The following is a 21539-nucleotide window of genomic DNA, read 5'->3' as shown; positions in this document are numbered from 1 at the left end:
TGAGCCTGCTGAGGCCGGAGTCATCAGATGACCTGGAATTGGCGGTACAGGTGTATGTGAGCTGCCGGTTGGTGGCATGAACCAAACTCCAGTCCTCCACAGAGCAGCACATGCTCCTCACAGCTGAGCCACCTCTCCAGCCCTCTAACTTGTTTTTATGAGGTCAAATATTGACAAGTCATAGAGCAATTTTAAAGAACCAACCCTCAGCTTTGCTAATCTCATTTCTGTTCTTGTTTTCCTTCTTTTTTATTTTTTCTGCTATTACCTTTCAAAAATATTGTTTTAAATTGTGTGTATGTGTGTGTCTATGTTTAGATAGGCACATACGTGACCAGTATGTGTGTGTCTGTGTTTGGGTAGGTATGTACATGCCCCCACAGAAGAGATCATTGGTCTCCTGGAGCTGGAGTCACAGGCATCTGTTGGTGCTGGGAACTGAACCCAGGACCTCTGCAAAAGCAGCACACATTCTCAACTGTTGACTCATCTGTCTGGCCCTTTGTTGTGATCTTTATCGTCCTCTTTTTAAATGTTGGATTTTTCCCCTTTTATAATTCCTTAGACTTGATACATAACTCATTAATTTTAAATGTTAAAATTTTTCTTGATTATCAGCACTCAAGAACACACACACACACACACACACACACACACACACACACTCCCTGTCTGTTCCACAAGTTTGAATATATAGTTATGTGTTATTTAACAATGGGGATGTGTCCTGAGAAATGTGTTATCAGGCAATTTTGTCTTTGTGTGGACATTTTAGAGTGTACATATACAAATCAAGATGGGATAATGTCTTAGTTACTTTTCTATTGCTGTGATAAGACACCATGACCAAGGCACGTTATAAAAGTAAGAGTTTATTTGGGGCTTATAGTTTCAGAGGGCTAGAGTCTATGACCATCATGGTGGGGAGCAAGCATGGCAGCAGGCAGGCAAGCAGGCATGGCACTGGAGCAACAAACAGCTTAAATCTTGGGACACAAGCATGAGGCAGAGAAAGCTAACTGGGAATGGCATGGGCTTTTGAAAGCTTAAAACCCACCTCCAGTGACACATCTCTGTAGCACAAATCTTAAAAGGTCTTATTAATAAAATCAAATCCAGAGCCAGGTATTGGGAGTGAAAGCTGAATGATCAGAGAGACAGAACAAGCCACAGCCGCCTCACCTTGCCAATTCCTCAGCTGATCCTGTTTCCTCAGACTGGAAGCCTCTGAGTCCTCATCCAAAATGAATCTCAGCTGAATTGCTGCTAAAAAGCCTAAAAGTTTAACCAGGCTCTAGTTCCTGGTCCTCATGCCTTAAATACATTTCTGCTTTCTGCCATCACTTCCTGGGATTAAAGTCACTATGCCTGGCTGTTTCCAGTGTGGCTTTGAACTCACAGAGATCCAGACAGATCTCTGCCTTTGGAATGCTAGGATTAAAGGTGTGTATGCCACCATTTTCTGGCCTCTATGTCTATCTAGTGGCCGTTCTGTCCTCTGACCCCAGATAAGTTTATTAGGATGCACAATATATTGGGGGACACAACATATCACCACACACTTCTGCTGAGGGATGTTCTGTATGTTAAATGTGTTGCTCTGATTGGTTAATAAAAACACTGATTGGCCAGTAGCCAGACAGGGAGTATAGGCAGGACAAGGAGAGAGGAGAATTCTGGGAAGTGGAAGGCTGAGTCAGAGAGATGCTGCCAGCCGCTGCCATGACAAACAAGATGTAAGGTACCGGAAGGCCGTGAGCCACGTGGCAACTTATAGACTAATAGACATGGGTTAATTTAAGATAAAATAATTAGATAGCAAGAAGCCTGCTATGGCCATACAGTTTGTAAGCAATATAAGTCTCTGTGTGTTTACTTGGTTGGGTCTGAATGGCTGCAGGACTGGCAGGTGAGAGAGATTTGTCCAGACCATGGCCCAGGCAGGAAAACTCTAGCTACACACATCCTTCAACAAGGCCACATCTTCTAATCCTTCCTAAACAGTTCCATAACTGGGGACACAAGTATTCAGATATATGAGCCTATGGGGGCCATTTCTCATCCAAGCCACCACAGATGGCCTCTTCCACATCTGGACTACATGGTATAGCCTTGTTCCCATGCTACTGTAATATATAAGCATTACTTTATATCCTCTCCGTGAGAGGGGGTTGTGAGAAGCTGTAAGCATCTGTGGATCTAAAACTAGAAAGGTATTATAAAGACAGGGGGTGGTGAAGTGGAACCTGAGGAACTCTGGTCCTCACTGGATCCTACAGAATCTGGAGTGGGATGGTATTGAGTTGGTGTCATCACTACAGAGCATGCTCTGTCCATAATCTGAGGGAAAGCTGTGTTTAATTGCAAATAAATGATTAAAGAGTTAAAAAAAAGTGATAGAATTTTTTTTAAGCTCCGTTTCAATCTTTTGGGCCCACCATAGTATGGTGGCTTGTTGTTGACCGAAATGACATTTGTCATAGAGCACACAGCATTTTCATTCCATTAAAATTGAAGAATATTCTAGTTTTCATTGTGATTACATCTGAGAGTCTGTGGTGTATGTAGTGGTGAGTTTGTCAAACGACACAGAGGTTGGGATTTATCTTTTCATGTTGATTTCTATTTAATTGCATTCTCATCAGGAAGCATGGTCTGCCTGACACTGATTCTGTGAAGTTCATTTGGAATATGTTTGTTACTTTAGTGTTTATGGTGCCCTGCCCAGTGCCAAGAACACAGAATTTGCTTGGTTGATATTGCAGAGATAGTGAATGATGAATGAATGGCTGTCTGTTGACCATTTATCCCAGGAGTTGTCTTCTCTTGAAGACAGACCATCTAATTCTGTCAGCCAGATTGAATCATGGAATATCCTACACATTCCAAAATGTGATGATTTGAAGAACTGTCCTCTGGCAGACACGGAGGGTTTTCTGCTTGCAAAATTGGAGACCTGAGACTCTACCACAGTCTTAAACTTCACAGATGTAGATAGTGATCTTCCCATATAAGTAATTACTGTATGACCTGCAGAGAGGCAATTTTTCCAGAATGGCAATAATTCTATTAATTCATTAAAGATGGCATGTCTTCCAGTGAATCTCTCTCTTTTCCTCTTTGTGTGTGTGTTATATGTATATCTTTACACACACACACACACACACACACACACACACACACACACACATATATATATATGACTATGCATGATTGCATGTGATGAAGAAGCCAAAGGCAGACATCAGGTGCCCCTCTCAGTTGCTCTCTACCTTATTTTTTGAGACAGGGTCTCTCATTGGACCTGGAGTTGATTGGGCCAGACTGCCTGGTCAGTAAGCCCTGGGGATCCTCTTGTCTCTGCCTGCCCTGTGTTGGGGTTACAGACACACATAACTATGATTACCTTTTACATGGATGCGTGGGATCTAAACTTGGGATCTCATGTTTACATAACAGGCATTTTATCAACTGAACCATCTACCCAGCCCATCAAGGGAATTTCTTACCTTATTGAATCCCCCAAACATAAGCATGATGCTTTTATTTAAAAAAAAAAAAAAAAAGAACATAGGAGATTGACATCAACCTAGTTAGTAGTGGGCCAGTTAAATTCTTGAGTTATCTGCTAACCATCTCTGGCTTCTTTTATCATTTATAACAATGTGGTAATGTCAGAGACTTGCCTAAAAGGATGTAAGTGAATAAAAACCAGACTTAGCTCTGCTCATGAAGAGCAGTAGACAAAAGAATAAAAACTTGTGATCTGGTCAGCACTAGTCACTACAGTTGGCTGATGAAGGAAGGAAGAACGCGAAGCCTTGGCTCTGACCAGCACACATCCCCTTTTGAGTCAATAACCACTCTGGCGCATTAAAGTGGGAAGAATAAATCACCACTGCTCTGTCTTTTAAGCAGCCCCTTTTGATAAGCCTGTTAAACGGGTCTAGAAATACCAGAACATTCTGATTTCAGAGCAAATCCTAGGAAACATGGCAGTGTTTATATGGCGTTCATACACCACATGTTTCTATATTGCAACAAACTTCCTATATTGTAATATACTCACATAATTTAACCCTCTTTATGTACATTATATAACCATAATTACAATGTTTGTAGAAGCAGTATTTATGATGGAGGTATGCCAGGCCAACCAAAAAGCAGAGGACACCACACTATGATCTCTTTCTAAAGTGACATCAGGTGGATCTCCCCCATCAGGCTACCTCTTGTCTTAACTTTTGCCCTCCCTGCCTATAGTGAGGTATGTAATACCTGCTTTGTGTGCTGAGGCAAGCCATGGACTTCTCCCTCATTGTTGGTGTCCCTTCTTCTTGTGTCCTCCAGGGGGCCTCCTCTGCCTGTCTCAGCTTGGGTAGGCACCTGGCCCTCAGAAGATTCCGATTTGTCTGCCTCTTAGGACACAAGTCAGGAGACCTGTTTTCTCAAAGGAGGTGGGTGTGTAGGAAGACTTCCCTGAAGGCCACTCTGGAGCCAGTTTGGGGGATTCGAGCCTGGCTTTCAAACCCTTTCTCTCTTCCATTTAGAAGATAGAGCCTCCTGCCGTTCCTCCTCCTCTCCCCGCTCCTCTGCTAGTGAAACTCCACAGTCTTCTTATCTAAAGACCAGTCCCTGACTGGGAAGACCAGTTCCCCCGACTGGCACTGTGGTAAGGACTTGGATTATACTTACTTGGTCCTACCCAGTTACTATGGTCACTAATTCTTGTTATACTTGAGAAAAATCCGTGTTTTAGGGGCTGATAAAAAGAATCTCTCAGAATCTGTTTTTATATCATGTCTCTAAAAAGTGGGGGCAGGGGATTTGAACCAGGTCCGGCCTAGCTCCCCTGTGGCTACTGTTGCTCTTTGAACCTAGATATTAAGAGGCTGGATTCACCCCAACACTCCATTATAATTCAGAGCTCTTTGTACCTACTTTCTTCCTGTTGCCCCTCTGCCTTCATGGTTTTCCTCTCCAGCCACTTCCCCCCTGGTTCTCAGGTCCCATGCAGTAACACTAAGTTGCAGAAAGATGGGGTCTGTTTGAGCACAGAGCTGGGATCCTCAGGGCACAGCATGGTCGCTGTGGTCTTCCTTCTGGGGTTTAGCTGTAGATCACAGGTCACTTGTTTATCTCTCTGATTAGGAACAGTTTGTAAAATTTGGAATGAAGCCCAGTGAAGAAATAGGCTTTAATTATCAGCCATCAATGTTTGTATTTCAGTAAAACACATACAATACAAAATGTGCTGCCTTGTCCGTCTTCAGGGTTATAGCTCAGCCATGTTGTGAAACAGACCTCAGATCTCAGAACTTCATCTTTCAACTTGAAAACTCTGCACCCATTGAACGATGGTCTCTTCCCCTGGAAACCATCATTCTACTCTCTGTCTCTATTTGACTCCTGGTGAGCATGTCACAGAAGAAGAGTCAGCTAGTAGTTGTCCTTTGCAATTGGCCTATTTTTCTTAATAGAATGTCCTCAGGATTCCCCCAGGTCATCACGTGTAACTATGGTGTAGCTCTAGTAACCCCCCGCCCCCCAATGCCCTAAGACAAGGAGACTCAGCCTACTTATGTCCCATGAGGGTTTATCATCCTGAAGATGAGTGAGTGTGGGCGACAGTACCCAATCCTTGCTCCACTGATAATTTGCTCTGCTGGCTGGGGCATGTGCCTTCACTCATTTGTTACACTGAGCTAGCACAGCAGAACCTCAGAGAGCAGTTGAAAAGATGTGGTGACATGTTGGTGGTGAAGAACTCAGCATGTGCAAGTCCTTTACAAACGTGGCTGTTCATTGTTATTGAGATGGTTATGTCCTGTTTCGGGTTGTCAGCAACTGTATGTGTCAGGCACTGTACTGAGATGCAGAAAAGCCCTGGTCTTTGACTCGGGAACTCCTGTTCTGCAGGAGAGAACCCACCTATTTATTTGTTTGTTTGTTTGTTTATTGTGGTAGCCATCTTAGTGGATATGAAGCAATTAGCTTTGAAATGAACATTCTGTGCCCAGTCCTGTTCTTGGCATGGGGGCAGCCTCCAAAGACAATGTTAAAACTGGTCTATTGGTGACACAAGATCCACATTTCTAAACACACGAACACTTTCATCAATATCACTTAGGGTGTCAGTTCAGAATACTGGCCACTGGAACTCTCTCCAGATGTCCTGAGATAGGAGCTCTATTCAGAAAAAGAACAAAACTTGCAAGGAGACTCTTACACATACCATTGGCAAGGTTAGCAGCTCTTCATGGGGCTACGTGTTAAATCTTGCTGGGGTTCCCACTTAATTGGCCAGGATAGGCCTCTGACACGTGTTCTAATCCAGAGCCTCCCAGAGGTTCCCAACCTGCAGGTGAGGGGGAGAAGCTCGGGATTGGACACTGTTTCCTCCCAGCTGGGAGAATGGTTCCTAAGGGATGCCTGCGGTCTCTGTCATAGCAGCCTCCTGTGCATTCCCTCACATGTCCACACACAAACCTGTCCCTGCTGGGGATGCCCTACATTTCCCCCCCACACCCCCTTTGTTATCTAAATGGGGATTGTCTGACCCCTGTGTGTTCTCAAAGATAAGCCCATGTGTCCTTTGTCTTTGAATCCCTAGAACCTAGGACAGTGTTGACTCATGGCATATGCACGTGGCACAGATGCACAGTGGGTGTTGGGCTCCGGGAACCATGCCCTTAGTGGCAGGGGGGAGGGCTGGTGAGGGGAGCTGGATGGCCAGCTGGTTGACTGCCCCATGCAGCTCCTTCGATGTCCTGTGTCCTTACTAGAGAAACCCAGGCTGCTGCTGACCTCAGAGGGTGGGCATAAAGGGCGGTACCCATTCCATAGGCCAGGTAAATACTCAATCCTGAAAAGTGTTTACTCAGTTTCAGCATTTATTTTACTTTTCAGTGATATAATGCAGTTCGTATTAAGTGCAAAGGGTGGTGAGAAACAGGGCGAGGCTTCATCCCTGGGCTGAGTGGGTAGCTCCTGCTTCTAGGTTAGGGCTCATGGCCACTCCTCACCAAAAGCCAGTGTCTCCCAAGACTCTGGCTGTCTATGGCACCCTCAGTCTGCTTCTGTGATTCCTGTGCATCCTCACCTCTTCCTCCCATCCACTAAGGTTTTACCCCCTCTTGGTGATAGGAAAGTTACTTTCTTTTTTAAAATTTTTATATTTATTTATTTATTTATTTATTTATTTATTTATTTATTTATTTATTTATTTATTTGTTGTGTGTGTGTGTGTGTGTGTGTGTGTGTGTGTGTGTGTGTTTGAGACAGGGTTTCTCAGTATAGCTTTGGAGCTGCCCTGGATCTCACTTTGTAGACCAGGCTGGACTCGAACTCACAGAGATTTATCTGGCTCTGCCTCCCGAGTGCTGGGATTAAAGGTGTGCACCACCACTGCCAGGCTGAAAGTTACTTTCTGATCTACTAGAAAGGGGAGCTCATTGGCTCCTTCCAGGGTAGAGCAGAAGCAGCAGGAGAGAACGGCAGAATGGGCAGGTCCCCGATGAGGTACTGAACTCTCCACTGACTGTCCTACTTCTTGAAGTGTGTTATATCAAAAGAGCTGTCTGTCACTTCCTCAACCCCGCCTTGCCCTAGGAAATGGGCTTACAGGAATGGATGTAGGTAAGAAAGATTCTCCTCCATCCCTCAGCATCCATATCTGTCCCCATATCCCAGAGCTAAGACACTCCACGTCACATGTTCTGCTCACACATTTCTTTTTAATTAAAACAATTGTGGATTTTGTAGTGCATTTTGATGTTTGTGCCATGCACATGTGAATGTATGTGTATGGAGGCTGGAGGATTATCTTGGGTGTCATTTTTAGTGCCATGTTCCTTTTCTTTGAGACAGGCTCTCTCATTGACTTGTAGCTGACCAATTAGGGATCCTCCAACCCATCTCCCTAGCACTGGGATTCAAGCCTGTGCCCCATGCCCAACATTTTTATGTAGGTTCTCGGGATCGAACTCAGGTCCTTGTGTTTCCAAGGCAAGCACTTTACCATTTGAGCCATGCCCCAGTCCCACTTACATACTTGTTTATGAGCTATGCCTGTCTTCTGTACTTGTACAAGCTCTAAGAGGGCAGGTGAGGTAACTCTGACCAGAGATAGGGATGCTGAGATACAGAAGGTCAGTGATATGTACAGGCTTGTCCTGGTAAATTGGCAAGAGACTCAGAGTTTGATCCAGGGCCTTCTCACCTCAGGGATGGGAAGGGCACACCTGCAGATTTCCTTACCAGTGGAGCTCTGAGGGTGGCCCAGAAGGGAATGTTTGTTGCTGCTGCTGGACTGATTAATTCCTTGGGGTGGATTTGCACACCTGCGTATTCTCACACAAGTACCAGGCCTCATGAGGGTTTTGTTTTGGATGGAAAAATAGATTGGATTTCTACTTGTGTCCTAAATGGTCCTGCTGACATCTGCTTTCAGGGCAGGGTGGTTCATCATTTTCTTCCTCTGACACTTCTCAGAGTAAACTTTCTCTGGGATATCAAGCCTTCTGAGAAAGAAAGAGGAAGCTATATCAGGCATTGCTATGAAAGTCCATGCCCTGCCTAATTAATATGTTGATGGAACAGGAAGTGAGATCTTGGGAAGTGATGTTGTTTGGATAAGGTCATGAGGGTGAAACTCTCTGTTGGGACTTACAAGGGGACAAAGAGCCTTGAGGGCTTCAACATGTGAGGACTTTCTCCAGACACTGAAAAATGGTGGTGCCATTAACTAAGAACAGCACTGGGAGGAGTTGGTGTGTGTGTGTGTGTGTGTGTGTGTGTAAAAGAAGTTCACAGACTGTAACACTGAGAAAAAGAAGACAGGAGGACACTGGCCATGGTGGTGTATGATTTTAATCCCAGCACTCTGGAGGCAGAGGCAGGTGGATTTCTGTTCCAAGCCAGCCAGGGATACATAGTGAGAACCTGTCTCAAAATGAAATGAAAAAAGAAAAATGAGGTGCAGGAATTGGCTCAGAGAGAATGAGGAAACAGTACATGTGGGGAGCCAGGAAAATTTCAGGATTCAAGATCCATGCATTTATGAGCTGTGATCTTGCCGATTTGGTGAAAAATAAGGCCATGTGTTGTAGGAAAGTCTTGACCTTTCTCCTACTTGGGATCTCTGTGCTTTGGTTGTCACCTTGGGGGCGGTGTTTCTAAGAATTTAGTTAAGATTTGGGGAATTGATTTACTCATGGGAAACATAACACTACCAGTGAACTAATAGGAAGGAGGGCCTTTCAAGGCCCGTTACCCTGTAGGTCAAAGCCTTGGTACACAGTACTACAGTAGGCATCCACCACTACAGGTCAAGATTGAATCATGGAGATGGATGTGTACTGGAGTAGTAATCTGTGTAGGTCAGGCTATACTAGGAATTTTATTTATTTATTTTTAAAGATTTATTTTATTTTTAATTATGTCTCTGTGTGTGTATGTTGTGTGGAAATGTACATGTGTGAGCATGTGAGTACTGGTGCCCATGACAGCCAAAAGATGTGAGTGAGTACGGTGCCCATGATAGCCAGAAGAAGACACTGGATCCCACAGAGCTGGGGTTACAGGTGATTGTGAGTTGCCAGATGTGGGTCCTACATCCCATACTTAGGTCCTCTGTAAGAACACTATATTCACTTTTAACCTTTAAGCCATCTCTCCAGCCTTAAGGGGCTCTAAGAAGACTCCAAATCTTCAGTGCATTTTTGGGGGAAGGGGTTGGTTACAAGAGCTCTTCGGATATCAGAATCCACAGATACTCATGTCTCTTGTTACAAAGTTGCCTAATATTTTCATATAATCTGCTCATCCACCAAAAACCCTAAACCATCTCTAGACTGCTTATGATACCCAATACAACAAATTGCTATTTGAGTAGAGACTATATTGTGTTGTTTGGGTGGAAAATGATGATAAGACAAAAAGCTGATTGGTGTCTGGGTATCACCCTAGCATGTGGAAAGAGCAGAAGAATTGAGCCTCTGAGGCCAGCCATGGCAACATAGTAAAACTCTGTTAAAGTGTGGGGTGGGGTGGGTGGGAGATAAAATTGGTGTACTTCCAATGTCCTTACGTCCTAAAGCAGCAGCTGGTAGAGTGTGTGGCTGCAGAACCCAGGGGTACAGAGGACTGAGTGTGCTGTTGTAGCCCGCAGGCTTTATTGCCTGGGTACAGAACTCAGAATCACTCAGAGGAGTCTAGTACCTTCTTATGCAAAGTGAAGTCCCTGGGCCAGAAGCAGTGATGTCATCTGGGAGCTGTTATGTGTGCAGAATCTGAGATTCCATTCCCTTTTAAAAAGATCCACACTGATTTGTATAGACATGAAGGTTGAAAAGCATTGCTCCTGTACCGATTCCTCCACCCCACATTCACTTAGATCACTTCAGAATAATATAGCCCCAGACATTCTTATATAGTCAATGGTTCTTGCAGATAGTTAAGTTTGGAAAGTGCTGCCTGGTATACATCCCAAACTCTTCTCTGTTGATGGGCAAATGGGAAGAATTTAATAAATGAAAATCTAATTTGAGTGTTATGCTGTTTGCTTTGTAGTCACAATAGTGTCCTAAGCCTTAGAACCCCTAAAAACCATGTCCAGATTGCCAATCAAAGCCATGTCCAGATTGCCAATCAGCAGGCCTGCCCTCTTTGAGAACATCTTGACTCATGATGCTAACAAAGACCCGTGTGTTGTCTCTCCCTGGCTGCTGTGGCCACCCATACTCTGGCACGGGTTGAATGGACTTGGCCAATTCACTGCCCAGTTCGAAAGCAAGGCCAGACAGTTGCTGTTTCCCATGCATCCTGTGGATGAAAATAATTACCCACCAGCCAATATGATCCTCATTACTTACATACTTAGATCAGAGCTAAGGCCATCTGAGAATGCTCCTCTAAGCTCTCACTTTATGGGGAGATGAAAAGCAACCAGGGAGAGTCTGGGTCTCAGATTCCAGCTGGTTCCATGTGAGATGGAAGGAATCTTTTGTTGTTGTTTGGAAAATGGACTACATATTTGTTGCCTAATTAGTGGTACAATGCTTAATATCGAGCATTGAGAAAAGGGTCATAAACACAGAAGGATCTGACTCCTAATGATCATGCAAGAGCATCAGGCACATGGAGTGCAGATGTGCTAGGAATTTTGCAAGTGAGTTCTCAAATGCTGAGGTCTTTAATTAAGCAGGTGTTTGGGAAGTAGGTCCTGTGTGGCTTCCAGCCTTGGCTGGGTTGGGCTGCCTGAAAAATGGCAGTGACCCAGCCCAGCAGCAGGGTTGAAATAGCCTTCACATAGAGACGCAGGAATGTGGCAGTATTATTCTCTTTCTTATCAGACCCCATTAGCTTGGGCAAGGAAGGAACAAAAAATGGGCTGGAAAAACATGTTGTTTCACCGGCTAAAAATTCACTACCGCAGAAATGATTTCTGCCATGTCCACAAAGGAAGAGCGGAAGGAACCCTTGGAAAGGTGTGGACTTGAAGTACTCTTGGACAGCTTCTCCCACTGTTGCCCAGCAAGAATGTTTCACTTTGCCTGATGGTTTTTCTCACACTAGAACAGGCACGTTCAGCAGAGGCTCCCTACGTCAGCTTCACTTGGCCACAGAATTGGAGCTTGGGTGCAGAAAGGGAAAAGTCAGATCCTGCAGGGTTGAAGAATGGCTGTGGAATTCTGTAAGACTCGTCTCTTCATGTCTCAGTTGCCTGTCATCCTAGAAAGGTCCCCCAGATGCCGGAGTGCGGAGGTAGAAAGTGAGATGCTGTTGAAGGTCTCTGTCTGTCATTTCCCTCTCTTGCCATAATCTCCTACTGGGTAGTGTGTGGGATGGGAGGGAGAGAGGCCCTGACCAGGTCCACACAGCTCACTGAGCCTCAGTGCTAAGGTCTGGGAGTCTCTGTTAAGTTCTGCAGGAGGCAGAAGCCGGACTTCCCCATCTTCCATGGTTGGTAGGGACAGCTTGTCACTGAGAAATGAACTGTAATGTCAGAGCACCCACTCTGTGGCAGGCAGTGATGATGGGGTGAGTATGCTTGGTCATTTAATAATCTCCCAGCAGCCTTTGAGGCAGCTGCCTCAGCAGCTATTAGGTGTTGTCTATATCTGCACTCCTCAGTTATCAGTGCAGGAACCCTAATCCACCCTTATCAATGCTAGCCCCTCAAGTTCCTATTCTTTCCCATGCTAGCCTTTTCTGAAGGGGTCTATGGGTGGTTTTATTTCCCGTCTTAAACTTTGGTGCCGAGAGAATGGCTCAGAAAATGTTCTCCCGGTGGCATGGGGAGCCATGATTGTTCCGTTTTATTGTTTTTTTTTTTTTTTTTTTTTTTTGGTTTTTCGAGACAGGGTTTCTCTGCGTAGCTTTGCGCCTTTCCTGGAGCTCACTTGGTAGCTCAGGCTGGCCTCGAACTCACAGAGATCCGCCTGGCTCTGCCTCCCGAGTGCTGGGATTAAAGGTGTTCGCCACCACCGCCCGGCCGTTTTATAGTTTTAACTTTTAAAAGTTTCTACACAGAGAAACCCTGTCTCAAAAAAACAAAAAAAAAAAAAAAAAAAAAAAGTTTCATGTATGTATATGTCCTTTCACCTCCACGTGTTATGGTGCCTATGTGGAGGTCCGAGAATATCTTATGTGAGTCCATACTCTCCTTTTACCACATGGGTCCTGGGACTCAAACCCAGGCCGTCAGGCTTGGGAGCACACACCTTTACCATCTTGCCAGTCCTGTCATTTATATTTTTAAATTTTAATTCAGTGTTTCTTTTTATTTTCCTTTCCCACAGTGTTTTGCTATGTAGTGCTGGTTAGTGTAATACTCAGTTTGTAGCCCAGGCTGACTTTGAACTTTTGGCAATTCTCCTGCCTCGGCCTCCCAGGTACTGAGATTACAGACATGTGCCACCATATTCAGCCTATGTAAAATTTTTAAAAGTTTTATTTTTATTTATGCATATGTGTCTGTGTAAGTATATGCCACGTGTGTGGGAATGCCCACAGAGGCCAGAAGAGGGGATCAAATTCCTTAGAGCTAGAGTTCTGGGACCCAAACTCAGGTCTAGAAAGAGAGCAAGTACTCTTAACCACTGAGTCAGCTTTCCTGCCCTGAAAGCTGAAAGAACATTTTCTTTTAGTTAGAATTTATGACATGAAAATAGTCTAAATATTTCCCTGTTAACTTTAAGTAGTAAATGTTGAAATGTAGATGTGCGTGTCTATAGGAACACTCCATATGGCAACAGCAGGCATACATTTGCATGCTATTTGTGCTGCAATGTATCTATGACAGCACATTGTCTGTTGTGCTTATGTATAGGAATTATTAGCTAATTAACTGAGAATCAATACAAAGGTTGCTCTTGAAACCATTTTAGACAGGAAAAAAAAGTGTTATGTGGTGCTTTGTGAGAAGGGACATCAACTGGACACAGAACAGCAGTAGGATACCCACAAAGTCTTCAGAGAACTTGAAGAGTAGGGTGGCCTCCACTGCACACCTTTGCTCCAGGGCCTAGTGCCTGTCGTAGTTTGTAGGAGGCAGCCCCCTTCTCATACTGCCTCTTGAGAGAATATTTTGTTGTCTCCAGGAAGGTTGACAGTTGTGTAGTGATGGGAGAAGCCAGTAACTTCATTTGGTGCCTCTGTGAGACCTTGACTAGACTCAGAGAGTCTTCCTTCCTTCATACTGCCGTGGCCCACCTGCCCATGTCAGCTCATCCTCTGGCTGAGAAGATGGGATGCAGTGAGTAGCATACCTCATGTAGACATTGTCCTGGGCCCAGGAACCCGCTCTGCCTGTGGGTTCCTCAAAAGGCATCAAAGCACAGAATTGACTGGTTTGATGCCTTTTCTGATGAACAGTTGTCTGCAACTAAAGACTACTCCATGGGGGACTCATGAAGACGCAGTGGCAGCCTAACCAATGCCTCACGGGACAACAAAGCTGTGGAGCTCGATGCAGATGAGGATTTCTTTCTGGGCAGGAGCAACACTGGGCTTTTCCAGGTTCCAGAAAATGTCACAAGAGCTTTCCTCCAGTTGCTAAGGGGCTGGTCACCTGGAAAGCAGTTAGACTTTGTCCCAGCTGGGGAGGAACCAGCCACAATTGCTGTGGTAGACTCCTCCAGGTGCTGGGCAGCTGACTGGCTGCAGCTCCTGGGAGGAAGCAGGGAGCCAGCAGATGATGCTTAGTCCTGTGACAGAGGGCTATGCTTGACGTCAGCTCCCCAAATGGCTCCCTCCCTCCCTCCCTCCCTCCCTCCCTCCCTCCCTCCCTCCCTCCCTCCCTCCTTCTCTCTCTCTCTCTCTCTCTCTCTCTCTCTCTCTCTCTCTCTCTCTCTCTCTCTCTCTCTCTCTCTCTCTCACACACACACACACACACACACACACACAGACAGCCCATTGAGCATAAAGAATGAATAAAGTGATTGTACTTACTCGGCATTTTTTTTTTCTTTAAGGAGACCATTCCTAACTATCACACAGGAAAGGAAATAGACATGATTGCACACAAGGATAATGACACCTGCTCAGGTTGCCGTAACTTATGCTTTTCCACTGATGCAGAAAAGGACGCCCTGCCAAAGAATGTCCTTGGAGCCATTCTATGTATTTTTTCCTTCTGTTATTTAAGTCAGATGTATTTAATGTAAGCAATTCAGCTGTGTGCTGGAATCTGCAAGGCCTCATTCACCCCCTTGTGGAAACACAGAGCACACACTTCCAGTTTGGGCTCCTCTGGTAGGTGGGTAAGCTGACAGTGGTGTGCAGGGTAGTGGCTGCTTTTAAATCTCACATCCCCAAATCCCATCCGGTAGTTAACTGGCTGAGGAAGCCTGGCTGGGGCTTAAGGGCACTCTTAGTCTAGGGACCTACTAATTCACTAGGTTCTCAAAACAGACTTTATATTGACAATTCTGTATAAAAAATATAGTGAAAGCTAATTAAATTAAGTGAAAATGAAATTTAAAAAGTTACTTTATCCATTTATGTAGTGCATGTGTAGGTAGGTGGTCATGCCAGGGCATGCATGCAGAGCTCAAAGGACAAACTGTGTGAGTCAGTCTTGTCCATCCACCATTTGAGTTCTAGAAATTGAACTCAAGTTGTCAAGCTTGGTGGCAGGCACCTTTTTACTCACTGAACCATCTTGCTGGCCCTAAATTTCCAGTTATAGATACATACACAGAAACGGGGTATCACAGAGTGAAGTCTTTAGTTTGGTAAAGCAGCAGAGCATTGAAAAGCATGTTCACATTTGTTCGCATGGACAGTAGGCCCGTTTTGAGGTCCCCCACGTGCTTCTGCGATCAGTCTCCTGTGCTTGGGTTCTGTTGGATTGTTGTTTATGTTGCATGTCACACAAAGGCAGAGGCTTGGGGACTTGTCACCTCAGCTCCGTCCTTCCTTTCGATCACTCTCACTTCCCCATTCGCCTCACATCAGGACAAGAGCTGAGACTCCAAAGGCAGCGTTGTTCACAGGGTATAATCACCATTCATCATCAGTTCCTGCTGGGGAAATGTAAATATGTCCTGGCCAATGGTGGAATTATTTATTGTCATAAGCTTGGATGGGGATTGGGACAAGAGTGGACACTGGCCAAGCATTATTCCCTGGCTCCCCTGGGTGGCTGGGCTGTACGGGCAGAGCTTGGGTGGAAGGGAGGCAAAGGGCAGAGGCAGGAGTTTGCAGCAGAAAACTGGGCTGGAGCTTTGCATGTTGTCACAGTGTCAGGGTGGAATGGAGGTGCCACTACCTTAGACCCAGACTCTTGGAGGATATCCATGCTTAGAGCAGTGAAGGTTGGCTCCCCAGAGGAACCCAGACACCTTGTCACTTTGGAGTCTGGCAGGGATTCATCAATTCTCTTAGTGTTCAGTTGTTGTGGATAGTGGGTTGTGGAAGTATCATGGCTGTATCATTTAACCCAAAGATACCACTGCTTATGTGGCTGAATGTCACACTCAGCTGTGCTGGCTTCCTGAGCACAAAGCATGCCAAAACCAGTGCCATGCAAAGGCTTGTCTCAAAGAGCTGACACTTCTGGGTCCTGGAGCCCCTGACCTCCACTACACACACACACGCAAATATGTTTAGCTGTGATTGAATCCAGGACCTTAGGTATCCCAGGCAGATTCACTAACACAGAGCTGTGTCCTTGGCCCAAAGATGACATTTGAGTGAATGGGGAGAAAGTCTACAGTCTGTAGCATCAACAGGCAGATATGTGAATTGGGACATGGAAAAGGTACTGAAAGCTCAGTCCTCTTGGCCAGCCCCTCCTGCATCTACCTGGTTCCAGCTGTGTCCTCTGTCACCTCCTCACAGAGAAGACTTGAGTCAGGCAGGAGGGGGTGTGGCCTAAGCTTGTGGCTTGGTGCTTACTGATCCCTCGCCTCTGTTTGCCCAGCTGTAAATTGGGATCATGGAGTCCCATGAGGGTAAGTGTGGGGTCGGGCACACCACACAGTGAATTGCAACTTTTAACAATACTTCTGACTGCCTGATGGTCCATTCGGCAGAGGTAGAGGGAATATGTCAATGAGCAAAACCTGCTGCAGTCATGACTACAGGAAGGGGTAGGCAGGAGAGGGCAGGATCGACACAGATGAGTCATTGTTGGTATAGCATATGTTAAGAAAAGGTTGGCAATGGCTGGTGAAGAGTACATATGGTCATGTTTCCTCCCCTTTGTGTATTTCTTTGAGCAAGACCAGCTCTGCCCATTCTAATTCAAGGTCAGTGTGTCTCAAAAGTACCTATCAGGGAGGTGATTCTGTCTCTTGGTATAACCCAGTGATATTATCAACTGTCTCCCAGCCCAGCAGCAGGTGAATACAGGGTTCTTAGATGTGTGTGTGACACTGTCTGGAATAATTTTTGTGTTACAGATGTAGATGAGTGTGCAACAGACTCACACCAGTGCAACCCTACCCAGATCTGTATCAACACGGAAGGAGGGTACACCTGTTCCTGCACCGATGGTTACTGGCTTCTGGAAGGCCAGTGCCTAGGTAAGAGCTCCCTGTGGCTCCTAGGAACTCAGGGGGAGTTGATGAGTGTCAAGGATACAGTACAATGTGGGTGCACTAGGGAGGTCCAAGGAAGCTTTTCTTTGGGTATGTATAGAAAGCTATTAAATTATTTTACATGTGTTACCATCCATTAAAGTACGTTTTCACCATCACTAGCATTTCATATATATTTTTTGAAATTACATTTTAAGGGCTTTCGCCTAAGTTTGATGAGATCTTCCTGTCTTCAGGAAGTTTACAGCTATGCCAGGAAGTAGTAGAAATGAGAGTTATTCTACCCTGGTTAGAAATAGTACTAAGGCAAGGGAATACTTTTGCTTAGATATAGAAATGTTCTAAATCTCAAGGGTAGACCAGGAATGTTCCAGAATCATCTCAGCCTAGCACTGCTACCCTGCCACTCCACGGCCCACCCCACAGCTGTGTTCTTTCTTTTTACTCCAGAGGTGTCAATCATCATTGACTGGCAGTTTTATCCCTTGTAGTTGGCATTGGCTAGGACTATTTCTTTCCTATTCTCTGGATTTACATTTAGACAAGTTGCCTCAAAGTTAGATTCAAACAACATTATGGGGGGAAAAATGAAATGGAACAGAACAAAAATCCAAATCCTTTCCTTCCAGGTCTCTGGATTGAGGCTGAATTTGGGTTTACTCTGTGCCCTGTATGAAGTGTCCTTGAGGCATGATAAACTGCCTGGTCTTGGCACGGCTCTCCTTTGCAGGGAGGCACAAAAGAGCTGATGTGTGAGGGCATCTGGGAATATGATAGTCCCTATGCATTTAAACCAACCTCTGCTCTAATGGAAAATGTGATGCTACTGGTCTGAATGTAAGCAGACCAGCAAGAGAGAGTTATTTGTACAGGAACTTCTTATGTAGGACTCCAGAGCTGGAAAGGATGTTAGATATTATGTCATCTAGCTTTTATAGAGTTGGAGACAAACTCAAAGAGGAGGAACATTTTGGATAAACTTAAAACAAATTGGGTCTAATATTGATGTCTCTGGCTCCCCCGGCCAGATATTTTCTTACCACAAAGGGCACTTAGAGAGATGTGAGGCATGGTACATGGGTCCATCATTGATACCTAGAGGGCAGATTTCTCCATCTGAGAAATGTCAAAAGATGTTGCTCCTCTGCTTGTGAAGGTTGTTCTCTTCCACAGAGCACCATTGGAGGGATGCTCATTGGTGTAGAATGTGCCGATATGACATGGTCCAGTAGTAGTAACCTCTGACATAGGGGACCTTCCTTAATTTTGGCTGATCCCATGCCTTCCCTTGGCCAAATTCTTCTTTCAACATTCTACAGCCACCTACTGTCCCTTCTGTGCACTGTGGGAGACCTTGCCTTTTTTTTTTTTTCAGAAAAACAAAGGATGGGGCTGCCTTTCTTCCTACATACTCCAAAGGAGAGGGTACCCTCTCTGCCTCTGATGCCTCTCCAGGCAGCATTGGTGATATTTCCAGCTGTGTCTTGGGAAGAGGTCAGGATTAGCAACTATACAAACCAAAAGGCTTTCCAAATAGGAGCTGCCCATCTCAGGGGAATGTTGTTGGGCCATGTTAGAAGCCAATGGGACTGAGATAAAACAGAATCACAAGGCAGGACACAGACTCCAGTGAGGGCTGAAAAATAGGCAATGGGTTGGGCTGGGGGATGGAAGAGTTCTTTCTAGCTGTAGGTAGTAGAAACTGGGCACAAGGATCAAGGCACAAAGACTGCTACCTATACCTTTCTAAGAGCTGAGGTTCCAGGGAGGGGACATTAGAATTTAGAGCACAGTCAGATCAGCTGGTCTCAGCTGAGCCTGTGTAAGGACACTGTCCTCCTGGAGAATGCAGGTTTCAATGGAGGAACCCTGCCTACTAGGAGTGAGTTGCTCAGACCATCACTCTTTTAGCCTGGGATGTTATAAAGTGCTTTCCCAATGACATCAAGCTCCTCATGGGCTGGCACATGTTACAGAGAGGTTATAAGGCACAGCTCTGCCAGAAGCATACACTCCCTACCACATTGCTGCTTTCCATGGCTCAGGAGTGTATTTATCTGGACTTTTGTGTCCACTCCAGTGTAAGGCTAAGAACCAAGGTGAGCACAAGCATCCTTGCATTGTTGCATTCATAGGTCTTACTGTAGCACTGCCCAGCTCATCCCGATGCCTGGGATCCTATTCCTGCCAGCTGGACATAGTCATTGTCAGTGGAGCTGGCAGACAGTTCACCAGAGCACTTCTTTTTACATGGTAACTTGTTCATATTCAGGGTACTGAAAAGATCATAGAGAATCATAGCATTGAACCTTAATATTGCATAAGTCTTTGTTAAATCTGAGTTGGTTAAGTTCTGAGAAGACATCTGGTGTGATATCCCAATCAAAGCAGAAAAATTTTGTCACAAATTTCATGATAGGTTCAGATGGAAGGAAGACTGTTTTGGGGGAAGTAGAGAATTGTAGGGAAGCTGAGCACTGTGATCCGAAGGGCATCATAATTCCTGACTGCCCTTTCTAGTTCCATCCTAGAGGAAGAGGGCAATGGTACCATGCTGATGATGGTGGTGTCAGAGAGGACCTTACCTTACCTGTCTTACCTTGCCTGTATCTGTTTCCAGACATTGATGAATGTCGCTATGGTTACTGCCAGCAGCTATGTGCAAATGTTCCCGGATCCTATTCCTGCACATGCAACCCTGGTTTCACCCTCAATGAAGATGGAAGATCTTGCCAAGGTATGTGACATGTGTGATAACTTGGACACAATATGAAACACTAGACGCAGTCACCTTTGGAGCCTGACAGTTGATGTCTGCAGAACACTTGCCATTAATGTGTGTCCTCATTCCTAGTCACTTCTCACTCATCCCCATTGCTTATGGAAACCTGAAACTAGAGCTGGTGGTGTATATGAAACAGCTAAAAAAGTACTCCGAGGATTTCAGAGGGCAGAGCCATAGTCACCCATCAGAAGGACTCTCTGGGTTTGTGATCCTCCTATCATTCTGTGTCTGCTAGCAGGAGTGGCTTTCAGAGCTCCTGACCCTGATGAATCACAAAACAAACACATAGGCACTCTGAGAATCTTTCCTGTGCCATTTCCCGATCTCTCTCAGGAATGTTTCCTCTGATCTATGTCAGGAACACCCATTGCCCAACACAGTCAAGGGTGAGTTACCTTCCCTGGCTCCTCAAAAGTCTCCACAAAAGCAGAATAAAAGAAAGGTGCTTTCTGGTTTTCACCCGATTGTTTCTGATAATGATCAGTAAGCTATGTGTCCATTGTGGTTCCTATTGGAAGGCTTCTTCCGCTCAGGAAGTCAATGAAGGCCTTAAGACCCAAAGAATGAATGTAAGTCATGATCTGGCCTGGGATCCACCTCTGGCTCCAGCCTCCAGTCCCTAGCCGATCTGGATAGAGACACAGAATGAAGCCTTTGTTGGAGTCTACCACCAGGTTTTACAGGGCCCATTTCCTTGTCACACCATTTGAGTGAGTTCTGGCGTGCAGGCTCCTGGCCAGCTATTCAGAGGATATTGTGTCTGCATTAGTTTAACCATATCTAAATCACTGGATAAACAGGAAGGCATCAGCATTCAAGGGGTTGATCCTGGGTTCTTTGTGAGGCTCTCTCTCCTTTAAAGCTGGTCCTGCTAATTGTTCCAAGAAGCCCCTGACTGGGCTCCCTTTGCAAGAAGCAGTAATTTTGTATGGGTATGTGTTTGAGAGCGGAGCTGGGCCAAGAGGTTGAGGAAATAAATAAAACAGAGCCCTTCCTTCCCACTGGAACAGGGAGCAGGCGCCTGGCTCCCTTGCTGCTGAGATAAGCGGCTTAGGGCTGATGATGATTTCTTGGGGCCAAGGCTGGGGTTGGAGGTGCCAGCCCAGGTTTTCCCTCAGAGTCTGGCACAGTGTCTGTAGGCGGCACTTGAGCTTGGACATGGGCACTCCGCCACCAGGATATTGCATCAGCAGGGCCCATGGGTCACACAGGCTGTGACGGGTCCTGTCAAGCTTTTGCAATGGTAGTACCTCGTGTCTCCTCAAAGTGCCTGTGTCTGTTAACCTCACTGACCCCTGCAATAGTCTTATGAAGTAGACAGGAGAGTGTTTGTGGCCATGATCCACAGATAAAGAAGTTGAACTTCACAGAGGTGAAGCCAGTTAGTCAGAGTCAGGTGGCTTGGTGGTGTCAGAGTTGAGAGAAAGGCCAAGGGCTCAGTGAGTCAGCTTGGGGCACCTTGTCCTCAGGATTCAGACTGCTGGCCACTAAGCCCCAGGGAGACTCCTATCTCCACCTCTCCAGCGCTGGGTTTATAGCTGTGCCAGCCTACCTTGGTGGGTATGCAACCATGCCTGGCTTTTTATATGGGTGCTGGGGAGCTGAACACAGATTGTCACGCATACACAACAAACCCTTTGCTGACTGAACTGTCTCCTCAGTCCTTGCCTTCAGGATTAAGTACTCGTTGGAAAAATCTAGCAGAG

At 45.5% G+C, this 21539-nt stretch overlaps 1 protein-coding gene across 2 annotated transcripts in view; it reads left to right on the top strand.

Annotated features, from left to right (window-relative positions):
- Fbln5 (fibulin 5) overlaps positions 1-21539 on the top strand; it is a 73548-nt gene that overhangs the window by 33388 nt on the left and 18621 nt on the right. For both annotated transcript variants that reach the window (XM_016009195.3, XM_006990880.4), the window contains exons 5-6: positions 16911-17033; positions 19669-19785. In XM_016009195.3, the coding sequence (XP_015864681.1) occupies positions 16911-17033; positions 19669-19785 (240 nt within the window). The remainder of the gene's footprint in view (positions 1-16910; positions 17034-19668; positions 19786-21539) is intronic.

The sequence above is a fragment of the Peromyscus maniculatus genome, chromosome 14 (assembly GCF_049852395.1).
Source record: "Peromyscus maniculatus bairdii isolate BWxNUB_F1_BW_parent chromosome 14, HU_Pman_BW_mat_3.1, whole genome shotgun sequence".
NCBI lineage: Eukaryota > Metazoa > Chordata > Mammalia > Rodentia > Cricetidae > Peromyscus > Peromyscus maniculatus.
The sequence above is the reverse complement of the archived record's forward strand: the minus strand, read 5'-3'. Positions and strand labels throughout refer to the sequence as shown.